This window comes from Dermacentor variabilis, chromosome 10 (assembly GCF_050947875.1).
Source record: "Dermacentor variabilis isolate Ectoservices chromosome 10, ASM5094787v1, whole genome shotgun sequence".
Taxonomy (NCBI): Eukaryota; Metazoa; Arthropoda; class Arachnida; order Ixodida; family Ixodidae; genus Dermacentor; species Dermacentor variabilis.
Window position 1 is genome coordinate 21402501 of NC_134577.1, and position 24260 is coordinate 21426760.

Genomic DNA, 24260 nt, shown 5'->3' on the forward strand with positions numbered 1-24260 from the left:
GTAGGTGTTTCGTGGTTTCAAACGCAGCGCTACGATCGTTATACTCTCAGGATACGGTTCAACCACGAGGTGCTCAGACTCGACAAGGACGGCACAGTCAGGATCCGCGACTCGGCGGCAGACCGCGAGTGGGAAGAGACCTTCGGCGCCGTGCTGGTGTGCTGCGGACACCACGGGACTCCGCTGATGCCTGACGTCCCGGGTCAGGAGTTGTTCCGCGGCCGGGTGATGCACTCCCGCGACTACAAGGACGTCGACGAGAGGGTCCGGGACAAGAACGCGGTCGTCGTGGGTTGCGCCAACTCCGCGATCGATGTGGCGGTCAACCTGGCCTCCGTTGCGCGGCAGGTTAGTTTTACTGCGGCCAGCCACATCAGCTGAGAGCTCGGGACAGGGCTTACTCTGTGCATCCGTACATTCCTTTACGCTGCGGCGCGCGTCTTTGTGTCTTGCGTTGTTATTTTTGTTTGATTTTTTATAACTGTACGGTAAGTGGGAAGGTAGGCTGCATTAGAAATTGAAGCTAACCTGTTCCTTATATCGCACGCACACACATTACAAACACGACGAGTTTCGTCGTGTTCGACGAGTTTTCAAGTGTTTCGACGAGTTTTCAAGTGTTCAAGACAAGTGTTCAAGACAAGTGTTCAAAACAAGTGTTCGACGAAAACTCGTCGAACACTTGACTATTACAAACACGAACACGCAAGCCTACAAAAAAAAAAAGAACGTAAATGTAGAAATGACAATAAGTCTCGAAGAAGCGATCTATATGCACCCTGGTAACCTAACAGAAGTTCGTGGTGTCTTTGTGACAATGCATTGTTTACTTCGAATTGAATTCTGCGGCTTCACGCGCCAAACCCACGATTTAATTATAGAGGCACGTCGAAATGGAGGGCTCCGGATTCGCTTTGATCACCACGGAATCTTTAACGTGTTCCCGATGCACGAGACACGCTTCTTGCATTCCGCCCCTATCGGAATAGGCCGTGTCGGCCGGGATTCGATCCCGCGACCTTGTGCTTAGCAGCGCAACACCACAGCCGCTAATCCGCCGCGACGAGTTCGTTTACTTTGCATAAGATAAAGATACCACATACAACGTTTTACTGCTACGGCAGTGCAGAGCTCCATACGAGGGTTTTCCCTGTCCAATCCACTACTCTATGGATGGCGTCATCAATCCGCCGTCCTCCTCGTCGTCGTTGTCGTCGTCGTCGTCGTCGTCGTCGTCGTCGTCGTCATCATCATCATCATCATCAGTGTGTCCAGGTCACGTCATTGTAGACATCACGCCGTGGGCGTCGTTCTCTCCATTCCATGTCGCCATCTTTTTCGTCGTTGTACATAGTTCGGGGCGATATCACTGAATTCCGCGAGTTCTGCTCAAAGTTAAGTGCAAATTTGGTTGGGAGAGCAACTGTTGTTGCAATGAATGAGTTCAGAGCCACAAGAATGGCTGGTCAGCTGTTTCTTCGTCGTCGTTGTTGTGGTCATTGCTGTAGTTGCTGCTGCTCTTGATATGGTACAATCGGTTCTGTCCTAGCGAAAAATTATCACACCCCCCCTCCTTCTGCAGATAACGCCCGTGTTCCGTGCATTGGGTGCATGTTAAAGAACCCGAGGTGGTCAAAATTAATCCGGAGTCCCTCACTACGGGGTGCCTCATAATCATACCTTGGTTTTTGCACGTAAAACCAAAGAATTCAATTTTAACGTTGCATGTTACCATAATAATACATTTATGAATTGAATTTGCCGAGGAACGTACAGCTCACCGATTCCATGATTCGAAAAAAAAAACACGTTTGCTTCATGTAATGAACATATTTGCATATTCAGGGAGCGCTGGTGCTCCGAGTTGATATCAGAACCAGAAGCTTAGATTAACAGTTGGCAGAACACAAACACGTTTTTCGTTACGTTAGGTAGAGCAACTGAGTACTCAATACATCGTTGCTCTCTATCTGCAGGTCTTTCTGAGCACCAGGAGGGTGAACTGGATACTCCCGAATCACTACCGAGGAACTCCGTTAGACGAGTACGCCTTCAAACAGCTGAGACTGTGGCTGTACAGCTGGCTGCCCAGCTCCTACTACTCGCGCTTTCTCACCACCATCGCCAACGAAGCCTGGAACCACAAAATGTTCGGCCTCGAACCTAGCCACGACATCCTCACTCAGGGTCTCGTCGTCAACAACTACATCCAAGGCAAGTTGCTGGACGGCACCATCAAACCCCGAGGCGCTCCCGAACGATTCACCGAAACAGGTGTGGTCATGGACGGCGTCGAAGAGGAAGTGGACACCGTCGTCTTCGCCACGGGCTTCAAGGCAGACTTGCCTTTCCCGACGGACGCGTTGCCGCAGAACGGAGAGAGGTTCCTCCTATACAAGATGATCGTTCCCCCAGATAACCCTAACGTGGCGTTCTTGGGTTTCATCGACGCGAGCTCGAACATGCTGCAGGCCTTCGAGATGCAAGCCCGCTACATGGCCCTGGTGCTGTCCGGCAAACTACGCCTTCCGTCCAAGGAAGCGATGAAAGCTGACGTAGAAGCGACACAAAACAAGATAACCTCCACCTTCATCCCCACGACAAGGCATGCTCTGATGATAGATCGGGTGCGCTACGTCGACGACCTAGCTGGCATTATCGGCGTGAGGCCTAGCTTTTTTAAACTGTTCTTCACGGACCCCAAATTGTACTGGACGCTGGTTACATCGCCATTGCTGAATTATCAGTACAGGCTACGGGGACCTCACACTTGGACTGGAGCTCGCGATGCCATATTGGGATACAAGGAACGCATGCGCGCATCGCTGACTCGTCCTGAAGCGGGTGGCAAAAGGCCCTTCTCTCAGCACCACTTCAAAGCCGGCATAGTCGCGTTTGTGGCAGCAGCGACATCGTCAGCGTGGTACCTCGGAGCGTTTTTAGGTGCAGCAGACGGTGAAAAACTGTGACGTGCCCTTGTTACAAGTGTGCGTATTCGCACAAAGACAAAAATGTGCCTGCTTCGCGACGTAGGGAACTACAGAAAAAAAAAAAACTCAGTGCCCTTCCACTCTGTGAAAGGTGACCAGCGAGGCTGTGTATGCGGGCCCCTTAACGGCGAACTGCGCTTCCGCCGCGGGCCCGCCCGGCATTTCACTAGAGTGTTTTAGTTGAGCGTGTTTACGCTCCGCTAAGCAGCTAAGCGGAGCGGAAGCGCGAATGCGCATGCGCCGTCCGCTTAGCCGTAAGCGGGCTAGCGGAGCGAGGAACACGGTACGCTTAAAGCTGCATGAGCGGAGCGTGCTGCGCAGCGCTTTGGCTAGCGTTGGCGTCAAAAAGGATTGGATTGGCTGCAGAAAGCAAGCGCGCTGTCTATCACGTGGCGTTCCCCAAGACGGCGCTTTGTTTTCCATTGGATAAAATGGACCGGCAACGCATTACAAGCGCACGTCTAGATACATCATGGAGAAATAAGTTATACATATACATATATACGTTTTACAGTATAAGAGTGATCAATAGGTGTTTTTATTTTCTTTCATTACCCTGAATTTGGCCAGGGGGCACTGGAACTACGAAAAGTCTAGGGTGCGACGCGCGCGCCCTCTCGGGGGGTGGAGTCATTCTGTGAAGGAGTCAGTGCCGCCTTGCGACCGCCGGCCGCCATTGCGCTCCCCACATGTCGTTGCGGTCGGTCGAGAGAGACACGTGCACGGCGTTTTCTGGTCCCAAGTGCCCGGTGTTGCGTGCCCCAGTGCACGAACCACTCACGGAATGACTGGAAGAAGCACTGACTTCAGTTGAGTGCAGCATTTTGCACCATATTGGTGGCTTTCTTGTGAAAGGAATTTGAAAAAAAGCTAAAAACTGCGAGCAGTGCAGAGCTGCAACGTTGGGCTCGACGAGCCATGAGCATGCATATTTCACTGCACTAAAAGAGTATGTTCATGATGGTAAGAACTTATGTTATCCGAGCGATGAAGTTATGAGTTCGCTCACATCCTGCGAAGAGCACTTTAAAACAATCACGTCCTGGACTGACAACCTGTTCACCCTGAAATCTCCTCTAAAGGCTGTGAGAGAATATTTAATCAAGAGGGCTCAGTGCAGTCTGGAGGCATGCCAGCGACACAAGGATTCTCTGGAGCACATGCTGATATCAAGTTATGCAAGAGTAAGGCTACGCATTCACCTGCGCCAGCTCGAAGCTGCGAGAATTAGTGTGCATGGAAGCAAGACATGCGCTGCAGTTAATTTGTAGTGAGTTGTAGCACTTGTTGTTCTTGAAATCCTTAAAGTTCCCGACCAAATAAACAAGCTATCACATTGGAAATTGCTATCTATTGAATGCACTTTTTCTCGGTGTTGAGAAGCCGTGTGGCCACTTTATTTTAGCAGCATCGATGACCGGTTTATAGCAATTACCAGTTGACAATATATTCGTGCAGAAAATATGCTAAACAGGGCTTTATAGTCACTACGTGAGAGTCGTGATTTAGTGCTATATAAGCCACATGTAAGGCACCATATAACCTGGTATGCGTTCAATATTTTGTGTATACCCTCATCTGCATACTTACAGTAGGGTAAAAGAATTCAAAACAAAATTAAGTATTACTATGGAAGCACTGCTAAACAGAATACGGCCACAAAATAAAACGTTCAATGAAAGCGCATGCTATATACTCAAGCTAAACAAAAAATGCGCCACAAATGGTTCATTTCATAGTATTATTATTGTGTAATATCCCACAGAACAAATATAAATTACGTTTCGAACTACAATGAAGCAATAAAAGCGGCCCGGATGTATAGGCTCCGTAGCTATCGCGCTCGACTGCTGATCCTGAGGACGTGGGAGCCACCCAGTCGCTGCGGCCGAGTTTCTATAGTGGTTAAACGCATGGTGCTGTGTACTAGTTCTGTATCGGTGCATGTTAATAAAATCTAAGGTAGTCGAATTTCCCGATGCCCTCTACCACGGATCCATCACACCCGATGCTACGAAATCACAACGAAAGGGCGTGGATGTGATAGTGGTTGAAATATGCGACGTTAAAAAATTCGCAAATGTCAGCACAGGTAACTCGGACACAAAGAGGTAAGACAGACAGGTAACACATACACAAATGAAAAGCTGCCACATTCACTGCAGTTTCCGTGACCCCGAAACAACCATTCAACATTGGTAGAACATCACTTACACACGGCCTCGTTTCAACCGCAGAGTGGTTATTTGACTGTTACGATCATTGCTTTCTACTCAGCGGTGCAGCATTCAGCCGTAAATGGGCTAACTGACGACTGATTCGAAAACAAGATTTGAAAGTAGGGTGTGCGATGACAATTATTCTTTTGCCCCGTGGTGGCACGCGGTTTGTTGAACAAATTCGGGTTTCAGCTGGCAGCCAAACAGTCTTTACGCTTTGGTTAAAGGCACGAGACTCACACACAGACACAGCGAAAGAGGGCGGGACTCGTGCGTGCGTATGTTTCGTGCCTTTAACCAAGGTGAACAGTCACCAGCTAGCCCAACAAGACATTCTTTTAAGGACCCGCCGTGGTTGCTCAGTGGCTATGGTGTTGGGCTGCTGAGCACGAGGTCGCGGGATCGAATCCCGGCCACGGCGGCCGCATTTCGATGGGGGCGAAATGCGAAAACACCCGTGTGCTTAGATTTAGGTGCACGTTAAAGAACCCCAGGTGGTCAAAATTTCCGGAGCCCTCCACTACGGCGTGCCTCATAATCAGAAAGTGGTTTTGGCACGTAAAACCCCAAATATTAAAAAAATTCTTTTAAGGCCTGCGCGGCTGGCGTGGACGGCAGTTTTCTGCTGCCAGTAAGTCCAGTTGGAAATTCCGCCTTAAAAATAAAAAAATGACAGAATATTAAATTGATACCTTCACACTGCTGATGCGAAAATTTCGTGTTCTCGACATATCATTAAAGCAGCACACGCTATCAAAGCGAACTGTACATGCAGCTGCGCGACGCCCGTTGACTGCCTTTCCTATTTACAGGTGCAGTTGAATATCAGCTTTTGTGCTGAAGCTGCGCCTTAATAGGAAGCGTTGGCTCGGGGCGAACTCTGAATCTGTAAGGAGCTCCATATGTAAAACCCAAAGAATGCTATTATGAGACAACCACGGGACAAATTATTAAAAAAGATTGCCGCAGTTAGGAGAGAAAGTGAAATTCTAGTGACTCAAGAAAGCAGAATTTTAGCTGAACACCAACATTTCTCTTGTACAAAAATTCTCGAAACTTCGTACGTGTAAACACGAATTTGAAGCAAGAAGTATACAAATCCTTAAGTCTGCACCAAACATAGATACTGCGGTTCTATAAACTGAGTCTGTTAGAGCGTATACAACGGACGAGTTCGATACATGAATATATAGCTTATGCACACTTTTACGACGTTTACGAGGTCTTAGGAAACGTCCAACTAAAAGATTAGTGCTATATTTCATGGTAGTATATACTACCTGAATTTTTTCCACGTTATACAGTTTGATGGGTGCAGTTCACACAACTGTGATGCAATTATTTATTACCGAGTTACAGAGTTGAAAACATCTTAATCGAGTTTATTTCGATTCTGCGATTTTCAACAATGTGTCTATAGAAAGAAATGACAGCCTAAATAACGTTCTGCTTCTACAGTCGCTATATGTGAACTTTTTCTTTTGGGCGTAACAAAGTTCATCAAAATCGATGCAGTGATTGCCGTGAAAAACAATTTCTCCGTCGTTCCCGTGTATTTGAATACGAGCTTCTAAGAAAGTAGCGTGTCAACGGTCTTTATGGTCTACGCACCTCTTATCGGTGACCATTAGTTTCTCCAAGCACGTGAAAAAAAAAAATTTGGCTGAAAAACATTTCTATACTTCACGGAGCTGTTTGCTTTACAGATGTCTAGCCAACGTAGAAAATGAAGCCCAGGGCCGTAATTCCGCAAAGGAATGGTAAACGCTTCGATGCGAGCGCGGCGAACGGGGCTGGCATCGAAGCGAGAGTAGTTGAGAAAGCCGAAACCACCACGGGGGGGGGGGGGGGGGGGGGGGAAGCAGGGGCGGACACGTCAGTGGTGGTCACGAAGGGGCTACCGCTGACGTGCCGGTCGCGGTAGAAGACAACAAAGAGAAGAATGAGGGCATCGCGACCCCAGGTGCAGCTTTTGGCGGCGAGGAAGAGGATTAAGCAGCGTCAGCTTGTCATTGTTGGGGATTCCAAAATGCGTAAAGTACAACCGGCGATATAACAACGAGGGCAGATGCAGGCGAATGAGTCCAGGATTAGCGCGCTTACAGGAAAACCAATTAGGAAGGTGATAGCAAAAGCCAAAGAACGCATGTGGTACACAACGGAGGAGAGGCATCTAGTGGTGATAATGGGCGGAGTGATTGGCGTACGGCGAGGCCGAGGCGCAGGGATCGCGAAGCAAGCTAATAGCCATAGGAGGATATCTATCGAGGTTGCCTCTAGGTATCTAGAGTATCTAGGTATCTACCTATCTATGTTATCTATCTAGGATACCTATCTGCGAAAGAAGTGCAAATCGCAGTGGGCACGGTTCCAGAGGATGAAAGGCAGGGGTATACGCAATTGAAAGGGCAGTGCTTGCCGTAAACATGGAAATTTGGACGCCCCCTGAGGCAATGAATTTTACGGTCATTGACATCAGCCGAGAAGTGCACCGAGGAAGCCGCGAAGGCACTTTTTCGACAACGTAGACAGGGAGTAGTCATGGGATATTGTCGAGCACGAAGGCATAGATGACGATTTCGTGTAGCTACTGAGGGAAATATATAAAGACAACCGAGTACAAATTGTATGGGAAGGCCGAAAATAATGAAGTGGCGGAAATTTGCCAAGGATTGAAGCAAGGATGTCCACTGTCTCCATTCTTGTTCGCGCTTTATGTTAAGAACATGGAAAGATGACTGGAAAACAGTGAATTACGGTTTGATTTATCATTACATGCGTAATGGACAAATGGTACAACAGAAGGCCCCCGGACTTATGTATGCGGACGACCTAGTGCTACTGGCGGACAATGCAAGACGTTTAGAGACACTTGCCCATATCTGTGGCAACGCAGCGACAAATCTAGGCCTCATGTTTAGCACAGAGAAATCGGAAAATATACCGTTTAATGAAGAGACGAGTAAGCGCGCGGTGTCAATTCAACAGCAAGCCATTCCCATGGTCAAGCCGTATAAATACCTCGGCGTATACATGAACGAAGGAAAGACTTACTGACCCAGAAAGATAATCTGAAAATAAAAAGGAAGCGGAATGCTCTAATAATGAAAGTGACACTTTGGGGCTACGATATATATGAAGTGATGCGTGGAATCTGGAAAGGAATAATGGTGCCAGCGCTAACGTTCGTAACTGTCATTCTATGCTTAACAGCGGATATATTGACGGGGCTGGATGGTAACCAAGGATCGGTAGGCCGGTTGGCTTTGGTAGCCCACGACAAAACCACCAATGAGGCAGTGCAGGGGGACAAGGATTGGGCCTCGTTTGAAGTCAAAGAAGCACAGAGGAAAATTAGTTTTCAAGAAAGACTCCGGAACATGGATCAAATTTAATGGGCGGCTAAAGTGCACAGATATCTGTACCTGCGTGGACACAGAATGGAACGTGGACACAGAATGGAGGAAGATGTCAAGAAATTTGGCAACCAAGTACAGGGCAATTGGAAGTGCAAATATACAACCTGGAGTCTTCTGAAAGAAGGTGAGAGAAACAGAGACAGTGAATTGGATACGAAGAAATAGAACCTAAAAAAGATCATGGAGGTTTACAAGAATTAGAAGAAGCAAGGGAAAATCTGTACGATAACACAAAGGGCAGTGAATTGCTATTTCAGGCTCTAGCTGGTTGCCTAAGAAAAAAAAAACATACCGGACCAAATAGTCGCAATAAGGTGAGACGTGTGTATGCTGCAGCAAAAATCTAGAGACCACTCAACACGTGCATATGGACTGCGAAGGTGAGATCCCCAGTGAGACCCGTAGATAACGTTCGCGTTACAGAAGAGCTTGGATTTAATGTGGACGGAAGCATCATGCGGTCATCACTCGAGTTAAACAAGAGACGTTTAGAGTGTTGGTGGAAAGAATGCAGGGAAGAGACTGATAAGACCGGACATGTTACAGGCATAAGTAGCGGTACGAGGTAGATAGAGAGGTTTTGAGGAAGAAAACAAGATTAAGAAGATGTTTTTCTTTCTAGCATTTTTGTATGCATGTATAGCATACCTGGTTAAATCAAACAGCCTAGGTGACTGTTTGTCACCGCCCGTTTCAAAGTGGCTGCCAATAAGTCATCATCGCCATAATCATAAAAAAGCGCCAAGTTTGAACGCCCCGAAAAAATCCCGACCAACTAGAGGCTAACAGCTTCGCTGTAATACAGTCGAACCCCTTACGAGTCGTAGCACGTAAAGACAGCTTAAGTCAAGTCACGTAACGACTTACATTCTACCCGGTGAAGACGGGACGAAGGGAAGCCTAAGCGCGCAGAAGCGCCAAGCGAACGTGCCCGCAAGTTTAACGCACGACGCGAGGAACGCCCCGCAAGTATAGCCACGCAAGGCACCCAGTTTCGGTCCCCACTTCGGGTTCCGCTACAAGCGTCTTGCACAATCGAGCGGTTTCGTCGAGAAGAAGCACTACATGCGGCGGGATCTACCGATACGCAAGCTTAGCTACTCGGGGCGTGCCCAAGCTGCACCGTTAATAAAGGGACACGCTTCTGGGAAGCCTACAAAAGAAGAAGCCTTCACATGTCGGCCCGCAACATCTTACGTTTACAGAAAGATCAACTGCAACCCGCAACGACGCTTCACGTCCATTTTTTTTTTCATTTATAACAGAATACTAGATTACTGCAGTGTGACACAATACCCCAGTGATAATGCACGAGACGCCCAGACGGATAAATCGCCAGGCTAAAGCCTGGCGATCGAGGCCGGCGACAACCACCACCACAACGCATAGAATAAGAAGCACCAACCGAAGATGCGAAGCACAGTGCATTGGTAGGCGGAGCGGCAGCGACTACTGTATAACCGGGTTGCTGCTATGGACGCGTGTCAAATTTCACTATGTTTGCGTTCTCTGCGAACTAACGAAGGCGCCGCTTCCTTCATTTCCTGTGAGCGAATCAAAGCTGCCAAGATGGAGAATTCAATAATGCGGTGGTAGCTCGTGGTTTGTTAGCAACCTGCGTTGTGTACCTGAATGTGCCGAATGGTGTTAATATTCTCATATGCTTCCCGTGCAATGCAGTGTAGTGCAGGCGCGTGCCTATTGCAGACGACAACGTGAGACGGTGCGAAATGGCAGTTTAATAAATACCACTCATTGAAGCTGTGTTTAGGTCTGGAACTTACCGAGTGTCTGCGCAGCCGTACAGTATTGGAGCCCTTCGACCACCAGTACCAGTGTTGCAGGTCATATTGCACGTGACTCTACATGGCAAACATGTCGCCGAGCGTACAGTTGAAGCGTTCCGTAAGGCCATTTATTTGAGGATGGTACGCCGTAGTTGTACGATGAACAACGTGGCACTCTTTAAGAATGGCTTCAACTACTAATAATAAACCAGGGCACACAAAGACGAATATACAAGGAAAAGAGGCGGTGCGAACGGCACGAACGGTAACAACTCTCCTATCAGTTGGCGCGTTAAATGTGCGCGCAAAGCGGGAGCTTCGCATGATTTGCTCTCATGGCGGCCGGCCATCTATGCGGATGTACGCGGACTTTAATTGAGAGATTGAAAACCAAGGCAGACAACAAGTGTGACATGGGTGCCGACGCTGTTTTTACAGCCAGATGAGATTCGGCCAAGCAACCGCCACCATGTCGTGTGACCGACAACTGTTCGATTACTGCGGATGACCTTAGAGAGTGCGAAACGCTTGCCGCCGATATGGCGCAATGCGCTTCTTTACTTGCGCAATAGCACTCGAAGCACATTTGTCGTTCTCGCACTAATCTTCTTTCCTTTCGTCTGCATTCCTTCATCCGCGCAGTCAGACCGTTCTTTCAAAGATGTTTTATTGTTATACCTGGTGTCTAGCAGAACAAGCAATACGATACACAGAGAGACGAGAAGGGCGACACATGCGATCGCTATCTTCGTGTATTCGGTGCGGCAGCTGCTATCACTTTTTCTAAAGCGAAGCTTTCTTTCTTTATGCTTCCGAGTTCGGATCAAGTGGCTGCTGCCTGCTGGCTCGGTCCAGCGTCCTTGGAGACATATTTGTGGATACACATACAAAGCGTATGCATGCGCCGAATGAAAGTACCAGCGAACGGGCTTACACGTATAAACACTGTATGCCGATTGACAATGTAGTGCAGCTAAGCGCCACCTCCGTTCTACGTAACAAGAACAACGACAAAAATACACTCTTACATAAGAACTGAAGTAACGATGTCGGTTGATAGGTATATCTGAAGCACATTAGCCTGTTAATGGAACAGTGGATGATATGTATTTAACGGATACATTTGGTACGTGCCACTAAGTCGTCAAACTGGCATCCATCTGTGAATAATTTGTCATTTTGCGAACGATCACTTCTCGGTTGAACCGGTGGACCCAACCCGAGAGCGCTGCATAAATAAATAATGTAAACACCTTCGCCACATCCGCCGCCATCAAAGGCGCACAAACCAGGGCAGTCTTCAACCATCCTCCATTGCCATGTCTTTGTCGTCTTCGTTGTTAATTAAATTCGACCAAAATGAAAAGTTTGACTTTTCGAATAGAGCCCGCTATTTCAATGTTGCAGCTAGAAGGAAAGCAATAAGCAAGACAAAACGAACAACAACTCCAAGAAGAGAAATGAACTTTCAATTAGAACAAGACTCCGTCCTGGAACAATCAGCATTCGTTGTGCTTTCTTTGGCATGATTCTCTGTTTTCCCGTTATAGAACTGAAGTTTATAGAAGTTTATTTACACACGTAAGTACACTGATGTACGTAAGCGGTGGGGATGGCAGGATAAAAGCTGCATCACGGCAGCTTGACTGCTCCTACCTTCCCGTGATGTTTAACGAACAATATGTTTAACTAACAAATAAGCGCACAGCGAGGGCGTCCAATCTAGCAACCTTGATGCCATGAAGTAGTACATACGAGAGTTTACTGGCCAGTTGCCTGCTTTTAAAAAGACGTTCCCCATCCACCGACATGGTCGGAAGCGGCGCTGGCTAACACTTCCAGGTCTAATCTTGTACACATAAAAAAATAATAAACAAATTTGACGGGATGATGTCCGCCTGGGTAGCGTAATTGGTAAAGCAGCGCACGCATTGTGTACAATGCGTGGGCTTTCAGTTCCTAACTGCGGCAAGTTCTATTTTCATGCGCTTTCATTTCCATTTTACCTAATATTTTTTTATATTACAATAAAACAATCATTTACTCCTACACTCTTTGTGGCGTCATTGTCTGTTTTCCTCATGCGTAGCCCCTTTAATGAAGCCGAGGGCCTGACGGGTCATCATACCTTTTCCCTATTCTTACGTCTTTGTTCTTGGAGTACAGTATATGCGAAGCCCATTTCAAGCCCAATCCGAGACCTAATTTGCGCTAATTTTTCACGGAGAAGGATAAGTATTCCTTAGAGGTATCTCTCAAACTTATAATATATAATATTGCATTGTTCCGTCGTAAGCGTTCCTTTCTTTTACATTTCGTCATGGGCTTTTTTGTTCTTCATTTGGGATGACTGAGACAACTCCGTGCGACTGTTGCGGGTGCGAGGAGTCTACCGAACAACTCTGCATTGGTCCCCACTAGGACAACCCGCAACACCTTAGGTCACCTGGGCTCAAGATTATTTACGGTGACAAAAGTGTTTGCACCGTGGTCACGTACCTCACAAGCCCAGGAAGTGATGCGCGCATTACTGCAGTTATCGTAGTCGAGGGACCTCAGTAAGCGACTGTTCCGACGTGCACCTACAGATGAAACGACACTCCTTTTTTTTACCTTTAACCCCCTTTCCTCTGCGTAGGGTAGCAGACTGGGCGCGCATCTTCACTTTTTTTTCTCTTTCTCTCGTTGCCTCATTAGGTAAAGCCAAAGCGGAGTAACACGGAAATAACTGTTGCAGTTGACTGTTGCGAATAACTAGTTGACTTTACGAGAAAAAAGAATTGAGCTGGGCAGGCCATTTAATTCGTAGGGTAGTTAACCGGTAGACCATTAGAGTTACAGAGTGGGTGCCAAGAGAAGGGAAGGGCAGGCGAGGACGGCGGGAAAACTAGGTGGGGTGATGAAATTAGGAAATTTCAAGGTGCAAGTTGGAATCAGCTAGCGCAAAGACAGGGGCAATTGGAAGTTGGTGGGGGACGCCTTCGCCCTACAGTAGACGCAAAAGTATGATGATGATGATGATGATGAACTGTTGCAGCGTAAGCGTGAAGAGCAAAGCGCGGAGCAAACTGATGAACTGCACACGGTACTCTGTGGCGTCACTGCTGGGTATAGAAGCGCCGCGTTGATTGACAATATGTAAAGGCTTTTCCTTCAGGACTGTCTTGCTTGGCCGACGCTATTTCAATCACCAAACCGTATTTAGCTGCCATAGTATCTGAGTCGTTTTAAGGCACCTCTGTCCCGGTTTTTGCGAAAACAAGAACAAGTGACTGCTTCCACTCGACTTTAAGGCGCACAATACTGCTTGCTAAGTTGCATGCTAAATGAATTTGTTAATAGTGTATAAACCGCAACCATATATCAGTAAGCATACATGGTATATACGACACGCCGTTGGTTTGTAATGAAAGATTCGTTAGTTTTACTTTGCACTCTACACAGGTGGAGAACAGTAGGTTTTGTAAATGTCGCAAATAATGGTTTCTTTTTTTTTTACTGAGATGAATATAGATAGCAGAGTTATCGCCGTTTGCTGGTGATGGCAACCCCTTTTCACTTGGTTAATAACATGAAAACGTAAAAACATGTAACTTCGAATTTATTCGGCCAATCGTTTGGGGAAGACTAGGGATTGTGTACATCAAATACTCGATTTTAATAAAGTTTTCTAAATTAAAAACTTCAAAAGAAAATGCGGATCCCACCCACTATGGAAATTGATGTAGGCGAAGTTTTCTCTGCTGTTTGCGTTGATTGGACATTATTTGACGGTGATGTTGACGGCATACGACAGTCATGAGGTGATGGTTTGTGCACATCACTTGTGTTCGTCTAGTGGTAAACACAAAGCACAGTGAGAACCGTTTGCTCGAGGCGTAATTGTGTCCATTGTTCGTAGTCTGCGAGGAGGATAGCACTGTCACTGCCTCACACAGCCCATCGCATCGTGGCTGAAGTGTTGGATTTCTATACGGTTGCTTGCGTAGTGTCGTCTTGACAATGTGGCGCTTTAATGCAGCTTCTCGTCAGCACGTGCTGCGTCAGTTGTTCGGACGGACAGTGTTCGGATGTTTGTGCTTCAGAAATAGCAGAGACGTTCCGTATAGCATACCTATAATTGAAATTGTAGCAGTTCGTGCCCCACTTTAGCCCTGTCTAGTAATAGCGTTCTTTAATTTTATGACACCCCAAACGAGCCATGCTTTCTGACAGCGTCTTTCCCCTATCACGCGATCCTCCCATTTATACAAGGAACCAAGAGTGGCAACGTTGTTATCACCCGTTGGGTGACGGCGTTGACTTTATCCATTCTCTGTCTCCTCTCTGTAGCTGGTCTACCGTTCTTTCTATCATTTCTCAGGAGTGTTGCGCGTGAGTACAAAGGTAAGCTCTGCAGCTTCTGCAATGCTTTTGCGGGGCGCTCACGCCTAATTAAAGCCGTCCAGAGGGTAGTGTGTTGACGGCCAGGGAGTTCCAGTGGACATTCTGGCAACGTCCAGAAAGCTCTCGTTAGACAGGTCGCATTGACTCTTCTCCCGCGACCCTGCCGTGTACATTACACACGTTCTCAACCAACCACAGACGCGGCATGCCAGACAGCAGCAGCAGTGTAAAAGTCGAAGGAGGAGGCAAAGAAAGCTTCACCTTAGAAATTGTGCGCGATAAGGCAGTATCGACACATCTTTAATACTGCATCACGTGCGATGCTTTCGGAACCTTATCTCCACTGTCACCAAGTACGCCCTTTCAGTCTGATTCTGCTTTCGAGTGTCGTGTAGGGACGGCGACACCCTGAAGTCACGCGTCCAACGCCGCTTATCGCAAGCCGCGTATAGCCTCGATCTCCATTTATGGGCTGGCAGAGCCCATTAGTGCCCACTTCTCGATTATGTGTTTGTTTCCAGTTCCTAGCACGTGACAGACGAGCTTGCAACAGGCAGCAGGCTTCACCCGTAATCTAACTCGAGTGTACACAGTCCTGCAGATGATAAACAAGTCGTAAGGAAAGAATCAGCGCAGTCTAGGCTTCCGAAAGTTATCTAATCGTGCACATCCTCGGGTAGTGACGGAACAACCCGCTTTTCCTCGTGAAGGATGTCTCGCACCGCTTCTAGTCTTCGCGTTGCTCAAACGACGGCGTAGCGCGCGCGAGATGAGGGTCGCCGTGGTAGGCGCCGGCTGCTGCGGCATCACGGCCGTCAAGGCATGTCTCGAAGAAGGGCTGGACGTGGTATGCTTCGAGAAGGCCTCCGACTGCGGCGGGCTATGGTGGTACCGGGACGAGACGCCCGAGTCCGGTACGGGCACCGTTATGCGCTTCACCGTGGCCAACACGAGCAAGGAGATGTCATGCTACAGCGACTTCCCGCCGGACAAGGACGCGCCAGTGTTCATGCCCCACTGGCAGACCCTCAAGTACATCCGCAGCTATGCAGACCACTTCGGAGTGACCCCGAAGATTCGCTTCAACCACGACGTGCTCAGGCTCGACAGGGACGGCACACTGAGGATTCGCGACTCGAAGACCGGTCGCGAGTGGGAGGACGTCTTCGACGGCGTCCTGGTGTGTACGGGGCACCACGGATCGCCTTCAGTTCCGGCCATCCCTGGCCGAGAGCTCTTTCGAGGACGTGTGATGCACTCGCGCGAGTACAAGTACGCCGACGACTCGTTTAGGGATAAGACCGTGGTCGTCGTGGGATTCGCGAACTCTGCTCTGGACGTCGCTGTGAACCTGAGCACCGTAGCGAGACAGGTAAGAGTCCGCGTTATTTATACCTGTGATGCCCCAAGAACTGTTCCACATCAAAAAGCAAATAGAACAGCTCATTATTTTGATTTCTGGCCCATGGAGAGTAAATTTCTACAGAAAAGAAAGTTAATTTACACGAGGGCGAACAAGAAAGTCTTTATTACAAGTATACTTACTATTCTACATACCTTACACTTTTTTCACATAGTTCCCACACAGGTTTTGACATTTGTCCCATCGCAGCACTAAATTTGAGATGCCCCTGCGGTAGAATTCGCCCGGCTGACTGTGGAACCATTGCCAGGCTGCTGTCTTGGCTTCATCGTCGCACGCGAATCGCTGTCTAGCCAGGAACTTCAGCGGGCCCAAAACGCGGAACACCTTTCCCCATAAGTGGGCTGCATTTCCCTGTGGATTTCGATGGGCGTTCGTCGCTTGCTCCATAGAAAACGAATCACACTTCGTTGCTCGTACGCCATGGACGTGTGAAGCACAACCGCCCTCTTCAACAACTGACAGCAGCGCCTTCCCGCAGAGCTACCGGCAGATAAGACCGGGCCGGTCCAAAAAAGATCCACCGCTGGGTATGGATATGCTGACTTCGCATTTACATTCATGGTTTGGCTAAAACAATAGGGGCAGAGACTTTCTGATTCTCCCTCGTAATTTAGTTAATATAGTAACTAGCACCAGCGCGTCAAAAACGCTACTAGTCTACTACAATGCAACGATTGTCAGGAAGTCCAATGACAGACCGTTGAGGGAAATCACTGAAGTTGGCCAGATAGGCGCACAATTAGCCATGTGCGTTTGTGTCCCGTCAGTAGCACTGAGGGATAAATAAATACGTTATTTTAGTCGGCGTTAGTGTTTGGGGAACATTTGTGTGCAAAATCTGTACGAGCCTTGTATTTACCTTGTGTCCACGCATGCGCTCCCCCGTTTGCTTGGAAACTATTCATCAAATTTTAGTTGTAAGTGAGCGTCTTTCCTCTCCGCAACGTTTTCTTCCGCCCTTAATCTGCTCAAAGACACGTGATACACCAACTGTCACAACACTCCAAGATTCTGCTACTGTCCGCTTTGCGCTAAGTTTCCGGTGCCTAAATGAAAATTTGGGGGTATACAACTCAGCCTATAGTATGTATTTCAACGTCAGGCGATTCACAGGATTAAACTTTGCCTGACAAGTTCATTCAATTAACTAAAATATTCATACATAACGAAGATGACGGAAAAAGTATACCGCGTCTGTTGGCGTAAGGCTTCTCCCGCATTTTGTATAGTAACAGCAAGAGATTGTGGGAAAAAAAAAAACTGAGGAACGGAAAATGTCCTGTGCCCGGTAGCCAGATTCCAACAACAGCTTTACAATACAAGTTGCAGTGTGAGCTATTGAGTGACCTTCACAAGCGTTTCCAGAAGAAAAACTACTAGGCCATACCAAAGCGGTTTCGGAGCAGTCAGCTCATGAGACTCACGGGACTTGATTAATGAGGGATGAGCCGTGAGAAACATAAAAGATGGCGGGATAAGGCAAGACGGTCTTTGCTACGCAAGGCTTTGCCATAGAAAGCTTTAGCTTCACAAGTAATGAATGGTAAAAAAAAAAAAGTGATCTGGTGCGGAATGTAGGGTTTTAAGGATGCGAGAAAAGTGCGACGGGAAAACGGGCACTACATTTCGGTTCACATCTCATCAGTGGGGCAAAAATTGGTAGATGGCTGAGAAACAGCTTCTGGCACAATTTAAATCTTTTTTTTTTTTTACACGTGCTAGTGCGCGCTAGCAATAGCTTGTGTTTTGTTATAGATTTTTGACTAGAAGATTGTGGGAAACGTAGCGAATGAGCGCTTGTACTTTAACCCCACCAAAATCTATGGTATCATTTTTTTTTTCACACGCCGAGTTTGACAGCTCAAATGCTAATCTAATGGCGGGAAACTTAACGCAATATCTGTAGCAGTGCTCCTACAAGATGCTAAAACAAGATATTAAACTAAATAACTACTATAGCAATCATAATTTACTGCAAAACTATTTCAGTCTCCATAAAAAATCTACTCTCCATGCCCAGAAATGACGGTGACCGAGTCGTTCTAATTCTGCTTGACGTCTAATGGCGTTTGCGCTTTGTGGAGTTCATATAAAAATTAGCCGTTCGCACATAGCTAAGGTTGACAGCACCCGCCGTGGTTGCTCAGTGACTATGGTGTTGGGCTGCTGGGCACGAGGTCGCGGGATCGAATCCCGGCCACGGCGGACTCCATCGCCTCCATCGAAATGCGAAAACACCCGCGTACTTGGATTTAGGTGCACAAGTTAAAGAACCCCAGGTGGGCCACGGCGGCCGCATTTCGATGGAGGCGAAATGCGAAAACACCCGTGTACTTAGATTCAGATGCACGTTAAAGAACCCCGGGTGGTCGAAATTTCCGGGGTCCTCCACTACGGCGTGCCTCATAATCAGAAAGTGGTTTTGGCACGTAAAACCCCATAATTTAGGTTGACAGCGCCTTCTGTTTCTTCGTGCGCGCGCGCATCAGCGACAGTTGTGGACACCGTCACGCACGTTTGCGGCGCGTGCTCTGCATTGTGCAGAGGCGGTAGCCCGTTCGCGGAAACGACAGTGAAGCACGTGTCCGAGCACGCACAAATGGGCCTGCTGCACAAGCACAACAACAACGATGGCGATGGAGCCCGTTACGAAACCGCCCTCCCGCGAAGAGGCAGCCACGCTTTTACATTGTCCCCCCCCCCCCCTCCCCCACACGCGTCTTTATTCGCACAGACACTGCTGCCGCATTCACGTTCACAGGCATTCGTCGGAATGAAGCGTGATCGCAGAACTTGACTTGTTTTCTGCTGCGCGAGCCTTTTTTTTTTTTTTTCGCACTGTAGTATGCGTCGCACCAGGCACGGAGCTCAGCGGCTGTGGCGTTGGGCTGCCGACGTCGCGGGTGCGACCCCGGACGCGCGGCGGTCGCATTTCTGTGGAGGGCAAAATGAAAAAAAAAAAAAAGAAAAACGCTCGTGTACGATTGCGTAGTGCTTAGTGTTAGGTGCACGGTAAAGAACCCAAGATGGTCAGAATTATTCTGGTGTCTCTCCAGCACGGTGTGCCTCAATCTTGTCGTGTTTTAGGCACGCAAAACCGCAGAATTTATTTTACCTTTAACTTTCCCATGCGTCACAGCAGAAACACTGACACGCAATTTCAAATGACCTGTCATTAACAAGGAAAAATACTTGTACATCAAGAACTGCCGGACTATTCTTTACTAAAGTTTCTTCTTCTTCTTCTTGTTAAAGTGCAGATCGGTCCCTCTTTGATAATGAAGGGTAAAAACTGCATTACGAAAAGTGGCAAGTGCGCCTGCTATCAAAGGTTTCTCTGAATGAGAGGCCGTGCGTTAATGTGTCGGTGTTAACGGTAAGGTCCTTAGGGGCAGGACAGATGCTGATATCAGAGATACCGCTCGCAGAACTGAGGGTAAATGTACCAGCGCAGTGAATCCCAGAAACAACAAATTTATGACCTTCCACATTTGATTTTGGTCAAATTGAGACAGGCCTTTAGAAAAGTTGCTGGGGCGAGGAGTGTACGAACGTTTCATCGTAAAAAGTTTGTCTATTTCGATTTCCTCAGTAGCAGCAACTTTGGGTAAAGCTTACGCTCAATTACAGCAGTACGCCATTTTTACACAATCCTTCCGCATATTTTTAAGGGGCGTGCTTAATCATCATCATCATCATCATCATCATCATCATCATCATCATCATCGCCAACATATCTGTATGTCCAATGCAGGTCCAAGGCCTCCCAGCGATCTACGATTATCCCTGTCTTGCGCTAGCTGATCCTAACCTGCTTTGCGGGTGTGCTTGTCACGTATCAAATACCCACATGAATCCATCGGACTACCCAAATAAGTGCGCTGACATTTTCTTGTGCGCTCGAACGCAGGTGTTCGTGAGCACAAGACGAATCAACTGGGTCCTGCCATGCCACTACAAGTCCGTCCCCATAGACGTGTACGCGTACAACCAAAGTCGACTCTGGCTGTTCGGCTTGCTTCCCCTCTCCTGGTATAGCCGCTTCCTAGCAAGAGCGGTCAACGACGCGTGGGACCACAAGGCCCTCGGCGTCCAACCCAGTCACGACATGCTGAGCCAGGGCCTGGTCATCAACCAGTACATCGACGGCAAAATCCTGGACGGTACGGTGAAAATTCGCGGACCACCGCAAAGATTCACGGAAAACGGGCTCGTCATGAACTACGTCGAAGAAGACGTGGATGCCGTCGTTTTCGCCACGGGCTTTACGACCGGTTTGCCCTTCCAGACCGACGCCCTCTCAAGAGACGGAGAACGACTTCTGCTTTACAAGATGATGATTCCACCGGCGAACCCCAACGTCGCGTTCCTGGGATTCGTCGACGGCAACGCCAACCTCCTGCAGGCGTTCGAAATGCAGGCTCGCTACATGGCGCGAGTTTTCTCGGGAAAAGTGAAGCTGCCTTCCAGGGAGGCCATGGAAGCCGACGTGGCAGCCACGCAACAGAAGATGAAATCGTTCTACGTCCCAACGTCCAGACACTCCTTGATGATAGACAGGATTGCCTACGTCGAGGAACTCGCAAAAATCATCGGCGTTAAGCCCAACTACTTTAAGCTGCTCCTCACGGACCCGAAGGTGTTCTACGCCCTCGTGACGTCTCCTGTCCTCAACTACCAGTACAGGCTGGAAGGACCGCACTCCTGGAAAGGAGCTCGCGACGCAATCCTGGGATTCCAGGACAGGATGCGAGCTCCGCTGCAGCGCAGAAACGGCGAAAACGGCCGCCCGTCGTCGGCGAACTGCGTTACCGTGGGGAAGCTGTCCACATTACTCGTTGCCGTTGGAGTCTCAGTCTACCTGATTAGCGGTTCGCTGAAGAGTGCGCAGCAAAACGCTTCTCTCGCATGTGAAATGGTAGCGAAGCGTTTGCCCCTATTCGCTGCTACCCCCCTGCTCTACATAGCAAATCGGATGTCACCTACATAGTGTAAGCATTTCCTTTTTTTTATCTTGTCTTCGGATGTCACCTACGTAGTGTAAGCGTCTCTTTTTTTTTTTATCTTGTCTTTCACAGAACAAGGCGCCGCTCATCGGTGTTTGTACTTCAGCTGCAAGTTTGTGTCCACCTGCAGGGCATAGGAAGTGCGTACGGATTGCCTTCGCTGAACCAAGAATACCCTCTGCAACGTATGTAACTGCAAGAGTGTATAGTCTAGAAACTGTACTGTTCAGCTTTCTTCGAGATCTCTGCGGGCCCCTTTATCGCACGCGTATGCCTACGGTGACACTTCGCTATAACACTCGTATGGTTGACAGCCTCAATGAAACAATGTCCATTATTTGTATATTGTCTTCCGAGACCCGAAAAATAAATAGATTGACCGATTCATATGGTCGCAATTAGAAATTATTTCTTTCTTTTCTTCAGCAGGCGAGTCGCCAGCTTTAAGGACTACATAGTTGTGATTATCTCGCACTTGTCAAAGAAACGGCGTTATCTTGCCATCTTTCGCAACTTTAGATGGCAATTTGACGCAAGACATAACCAACAGTGACGTTGTTTGTGGCTGTGAAAGAAAGTATCTTGTTAATTTCGCCAAGGAACAGACTCTAGCAGGGTCTGTGCGTTTTCATGCACTGCAGTGAGTCGTTGTCGCAAGCTCGTCAAGCGAGCTCACGTAGTGGGGGATAATGTTCTTATCTTTTATGACAATATATTCCTTCTGCCCATATTGAGCCGCTTTGTTAGGAGAAGCATTGCTATTACGACATATTTTCTTTTTTTTGCTTTGCCGAAACGTCACGTACACAACAAGAATGGTTGCCCAGAGAAAAAAAAAAACGAAAAGAAAACGAAAAGAACAAGACAGCAGGAAATACGCAACGTACACCACAAGTAGCTTCACTTCGGACACGTTAACATGTGTAAAAATCAGGGTGATGTGGCCTATAGGCTGCTTGTTCAGTGGCTGCCAGGGTATTGTTGCTCGGAGCAAATGTCGCTGGCTAACTTGAACATTTATAACCAGAACTTTATGAATTATAATTTAGCTACGCGGTACTTCATTTTTTCCCCGTATTGTCTCTTCAACACAAGTACACATCGTCACGCACAGCGGTGTGTGAATTCGAGAACGAAAGAAATAAAGACGCGCTGGAATACAAATCTCAAGTCGGCAAGCGATAGTGGCATTCCAGCAGGAACGCTTCACGAAAACAGCACTCACTCTTCCCGGCTGAGCTTCCGCAGGCAGCGCAGACAGAAGGACGAAAGCGGCGCAGATCACCCACGGAGACGCCAGCACAAGGAGTCCGGTCGAAGATGCCACCATCGTCGCCGTCGGCGCAGAATCCAAGCGCCTCCTCATCACTCCGCCACGCCGTATAACAGGGCGACACGTACGGGAAGATGACAGAACGGGCTCCGCGTCTAGCTCGCTTCTCCGATCGACAGGCGGAAATGTGAGCGACTCGCGCGCGCGCGCCGAACGCCTTTCACGACGTTCTTTATATAACGGCCGTCGAGTCGACGTCGTCGTCACAACCGGCGTCGTCGTCGGACGGACACACACGCGAGCACGCGGATCCCAGCTGAGCAGACTGACCGAGCGTGCGCAAACACCGGGTAGCGGTCACTCTCTGGCCGGCCAGGACCACGGAGGGGAAGGACGTCGTGGCGGCCGGTCATCTTCATCTTCGTTTTCCGACCTCCCTCACCCCCGTCCACTCGCTCTCACCTTTTTCCCTTTCGCCGAGGAAGAAGAGCGAAGGTGTTGCCGCTGCCAGGAGAGAAGAGGTACAGGCTTCTCGGGCCTTTCTTGCTGCTTTCTCGTTGCCTCTCAAACTCGGGTGATGGAAACTGGTCCAACGGGACTTCTTTTAAAGAAGGGAGGGGGGGGGGGGGGTAGCGTCCGAAAGAGAGGGTTGTCTGCGATGGTCGCTTCTTCGTTGTCTCGATTTTCGCTGGAAAGAATAACCCTCCTAGCAGCGTGCCGTTACTCTTTCTTTCCAGGCGAACTTGGTGTGGTCGCGAGGGGCTCTTTGATGCGGGTGACAATGTAAGGTTTTGGGTGGAGGCCATTTCTTCTAAGTCGATGATCCTCCCCTAGAAAAAAAAAGAAGACGCCTTTTGTCGAGGGGTTGAATTGTCTTGGCAGAGATTATTGTTCAGGGTCGCGTATTTGGAAAGAGCGCTAATCGAAGTTCAATATTCAATTTCTATTGTATTTACGCCGGTTCAAACCATTTTTTTTCCTTCTTCCTACGCCAAGAAGGTCACGCCTGAAGAACAAAGCTGTATACGCCCATGTATTTGTGAACTAGCGACGAAACTGCTATGAATGGTGGTTTCCTTTTGACGATGATAACAGGAACGGCAGGTTGGCAGGCAGTCGTATAGGACACGAACTCCTCAGGCTGATGTTCTTGCTTTCTTTTTCTTCTAGCTAATAAAAATAACAATAGTAAAAAGGCGACGTCATTCTGACGCCCGTATTGCTGTAAACTATCAACAAGTCCAACTTGACTACAGCGTGCTGGTTACATGGGAAGCTTAAATATGCCATTTGAAACCAATCACAAAAATGAGTGTAGCTTTAACGATATTTTTTCGTCTTTAGTTACACTAAATGTTCGTTAGTCTATTACATAGGAAAGACGTCACGATAAATGAAAGAAAACATAACGGGATTTTTAAGGAACAATATGCGAACAGAATGCTGCAAGAATCCTGTAAATGCAAGCGAAAGACTTCACCAATGAACTACACGAAAGTTTAGATCGATTTATTCATTATGGATTGAAAACGCTGGCAACAAGCACGCAGTATGGCCTAACCACGTCTGGCTTGACTGATGTTCTCGGCAGGTGCTACAAACGAGCACAGCAAGGAATCTCGCGATGTCACGTCACCTGCGGACAGCGGATGGTGACAGGCACGAAATTGTTACGTAAGCTTCGCGCGACGGATTTCTGTCGCGATGCCGTGTGAGGGCAGCTTCCGTCGTTGACGCGAAATTGGTTTAGAGAA

General features: G+C 48.1%; 3 protein-coding genes across 4 annotated transcripts in view; 2 read left to right on the top strand and 1 right to left on the bottom strand.

Moving 5' to 3' along the window:
• Window positions 1–4549, top strand: part of LOC142559802 (uncharacterized) — a 17977-nt gene extending 13428 nt beyond the window's left edge. The window contains exons 5-6 of the mRNA XM_075671462.1: window positions 51–348; window positions 1977–4549. Of these exons, the coding sequence (XP_075527577.1) occupies window positions 51–348; window positions 1977–2969 (1291 nt within the window). The 3' untranslated portion in view covers window positions 2970–4549. The remainder of the gene's footprint in view (window positions 1–50; window positions 349–1976) is intronic.
• LOC142560111 (uncharacterized) overlaps window positions 1–24260 on the bottom strand; it is a 185600-nt gene that overhangs the window by 60766 nt on the left and 100574 nt on the right. For both annotated transcript variants that reach the window (XM_075671931.1, XM_075671932.1), the window contains one exon: window positions 22459–23336. In XM_075671931.1, coding sequence (XP_075528046.1) covers window positions 22459–22599 — 141 coding nt within the window. In that variant the 5' untranslated portion in view covers window positions 22600–23336. The remainder of the gene's footprint in view (window positions 1–22458; window positions 23337–24260) is intronic.
• On the top strand, window positions 15436–21620 carry LOC142560109 (flavin-containing monooxygenase 5-like). Its single transcript, XM_075671928.1, has 3 exons — window positions 15436–16173; window positions 20138–21218; window positions 21306–21620. Exons 1-2 carry the CDS (start codon window positions 15571–15573, stop codon window positions 21215–21217), a joined length of 1683 nt encoding a protein of 560 aa, XP_075528043.1. The 5' UTR covers window positions 15436–15570; the 3' UTR covers window position 21218; window positions 21306–21620.

Excerpts from the sequence above, each read along its gene's own strand:
- LOC142560109 (XM_075671928.1), top strand. The coding sequence starts at position 15,571 with ATGAGGGTCGCCGTGGTAGGCGCCGGCTGCTGCGGCATCACGGCCGTC. Across the intron at positions 16,174-20,137 it reads TGAGCACCGTAGCGAGACAG|GTGTTCGTGAGCACAAGACG; the intron begins GTAAGAGTCCGC and ends GCTCGAACGCAG.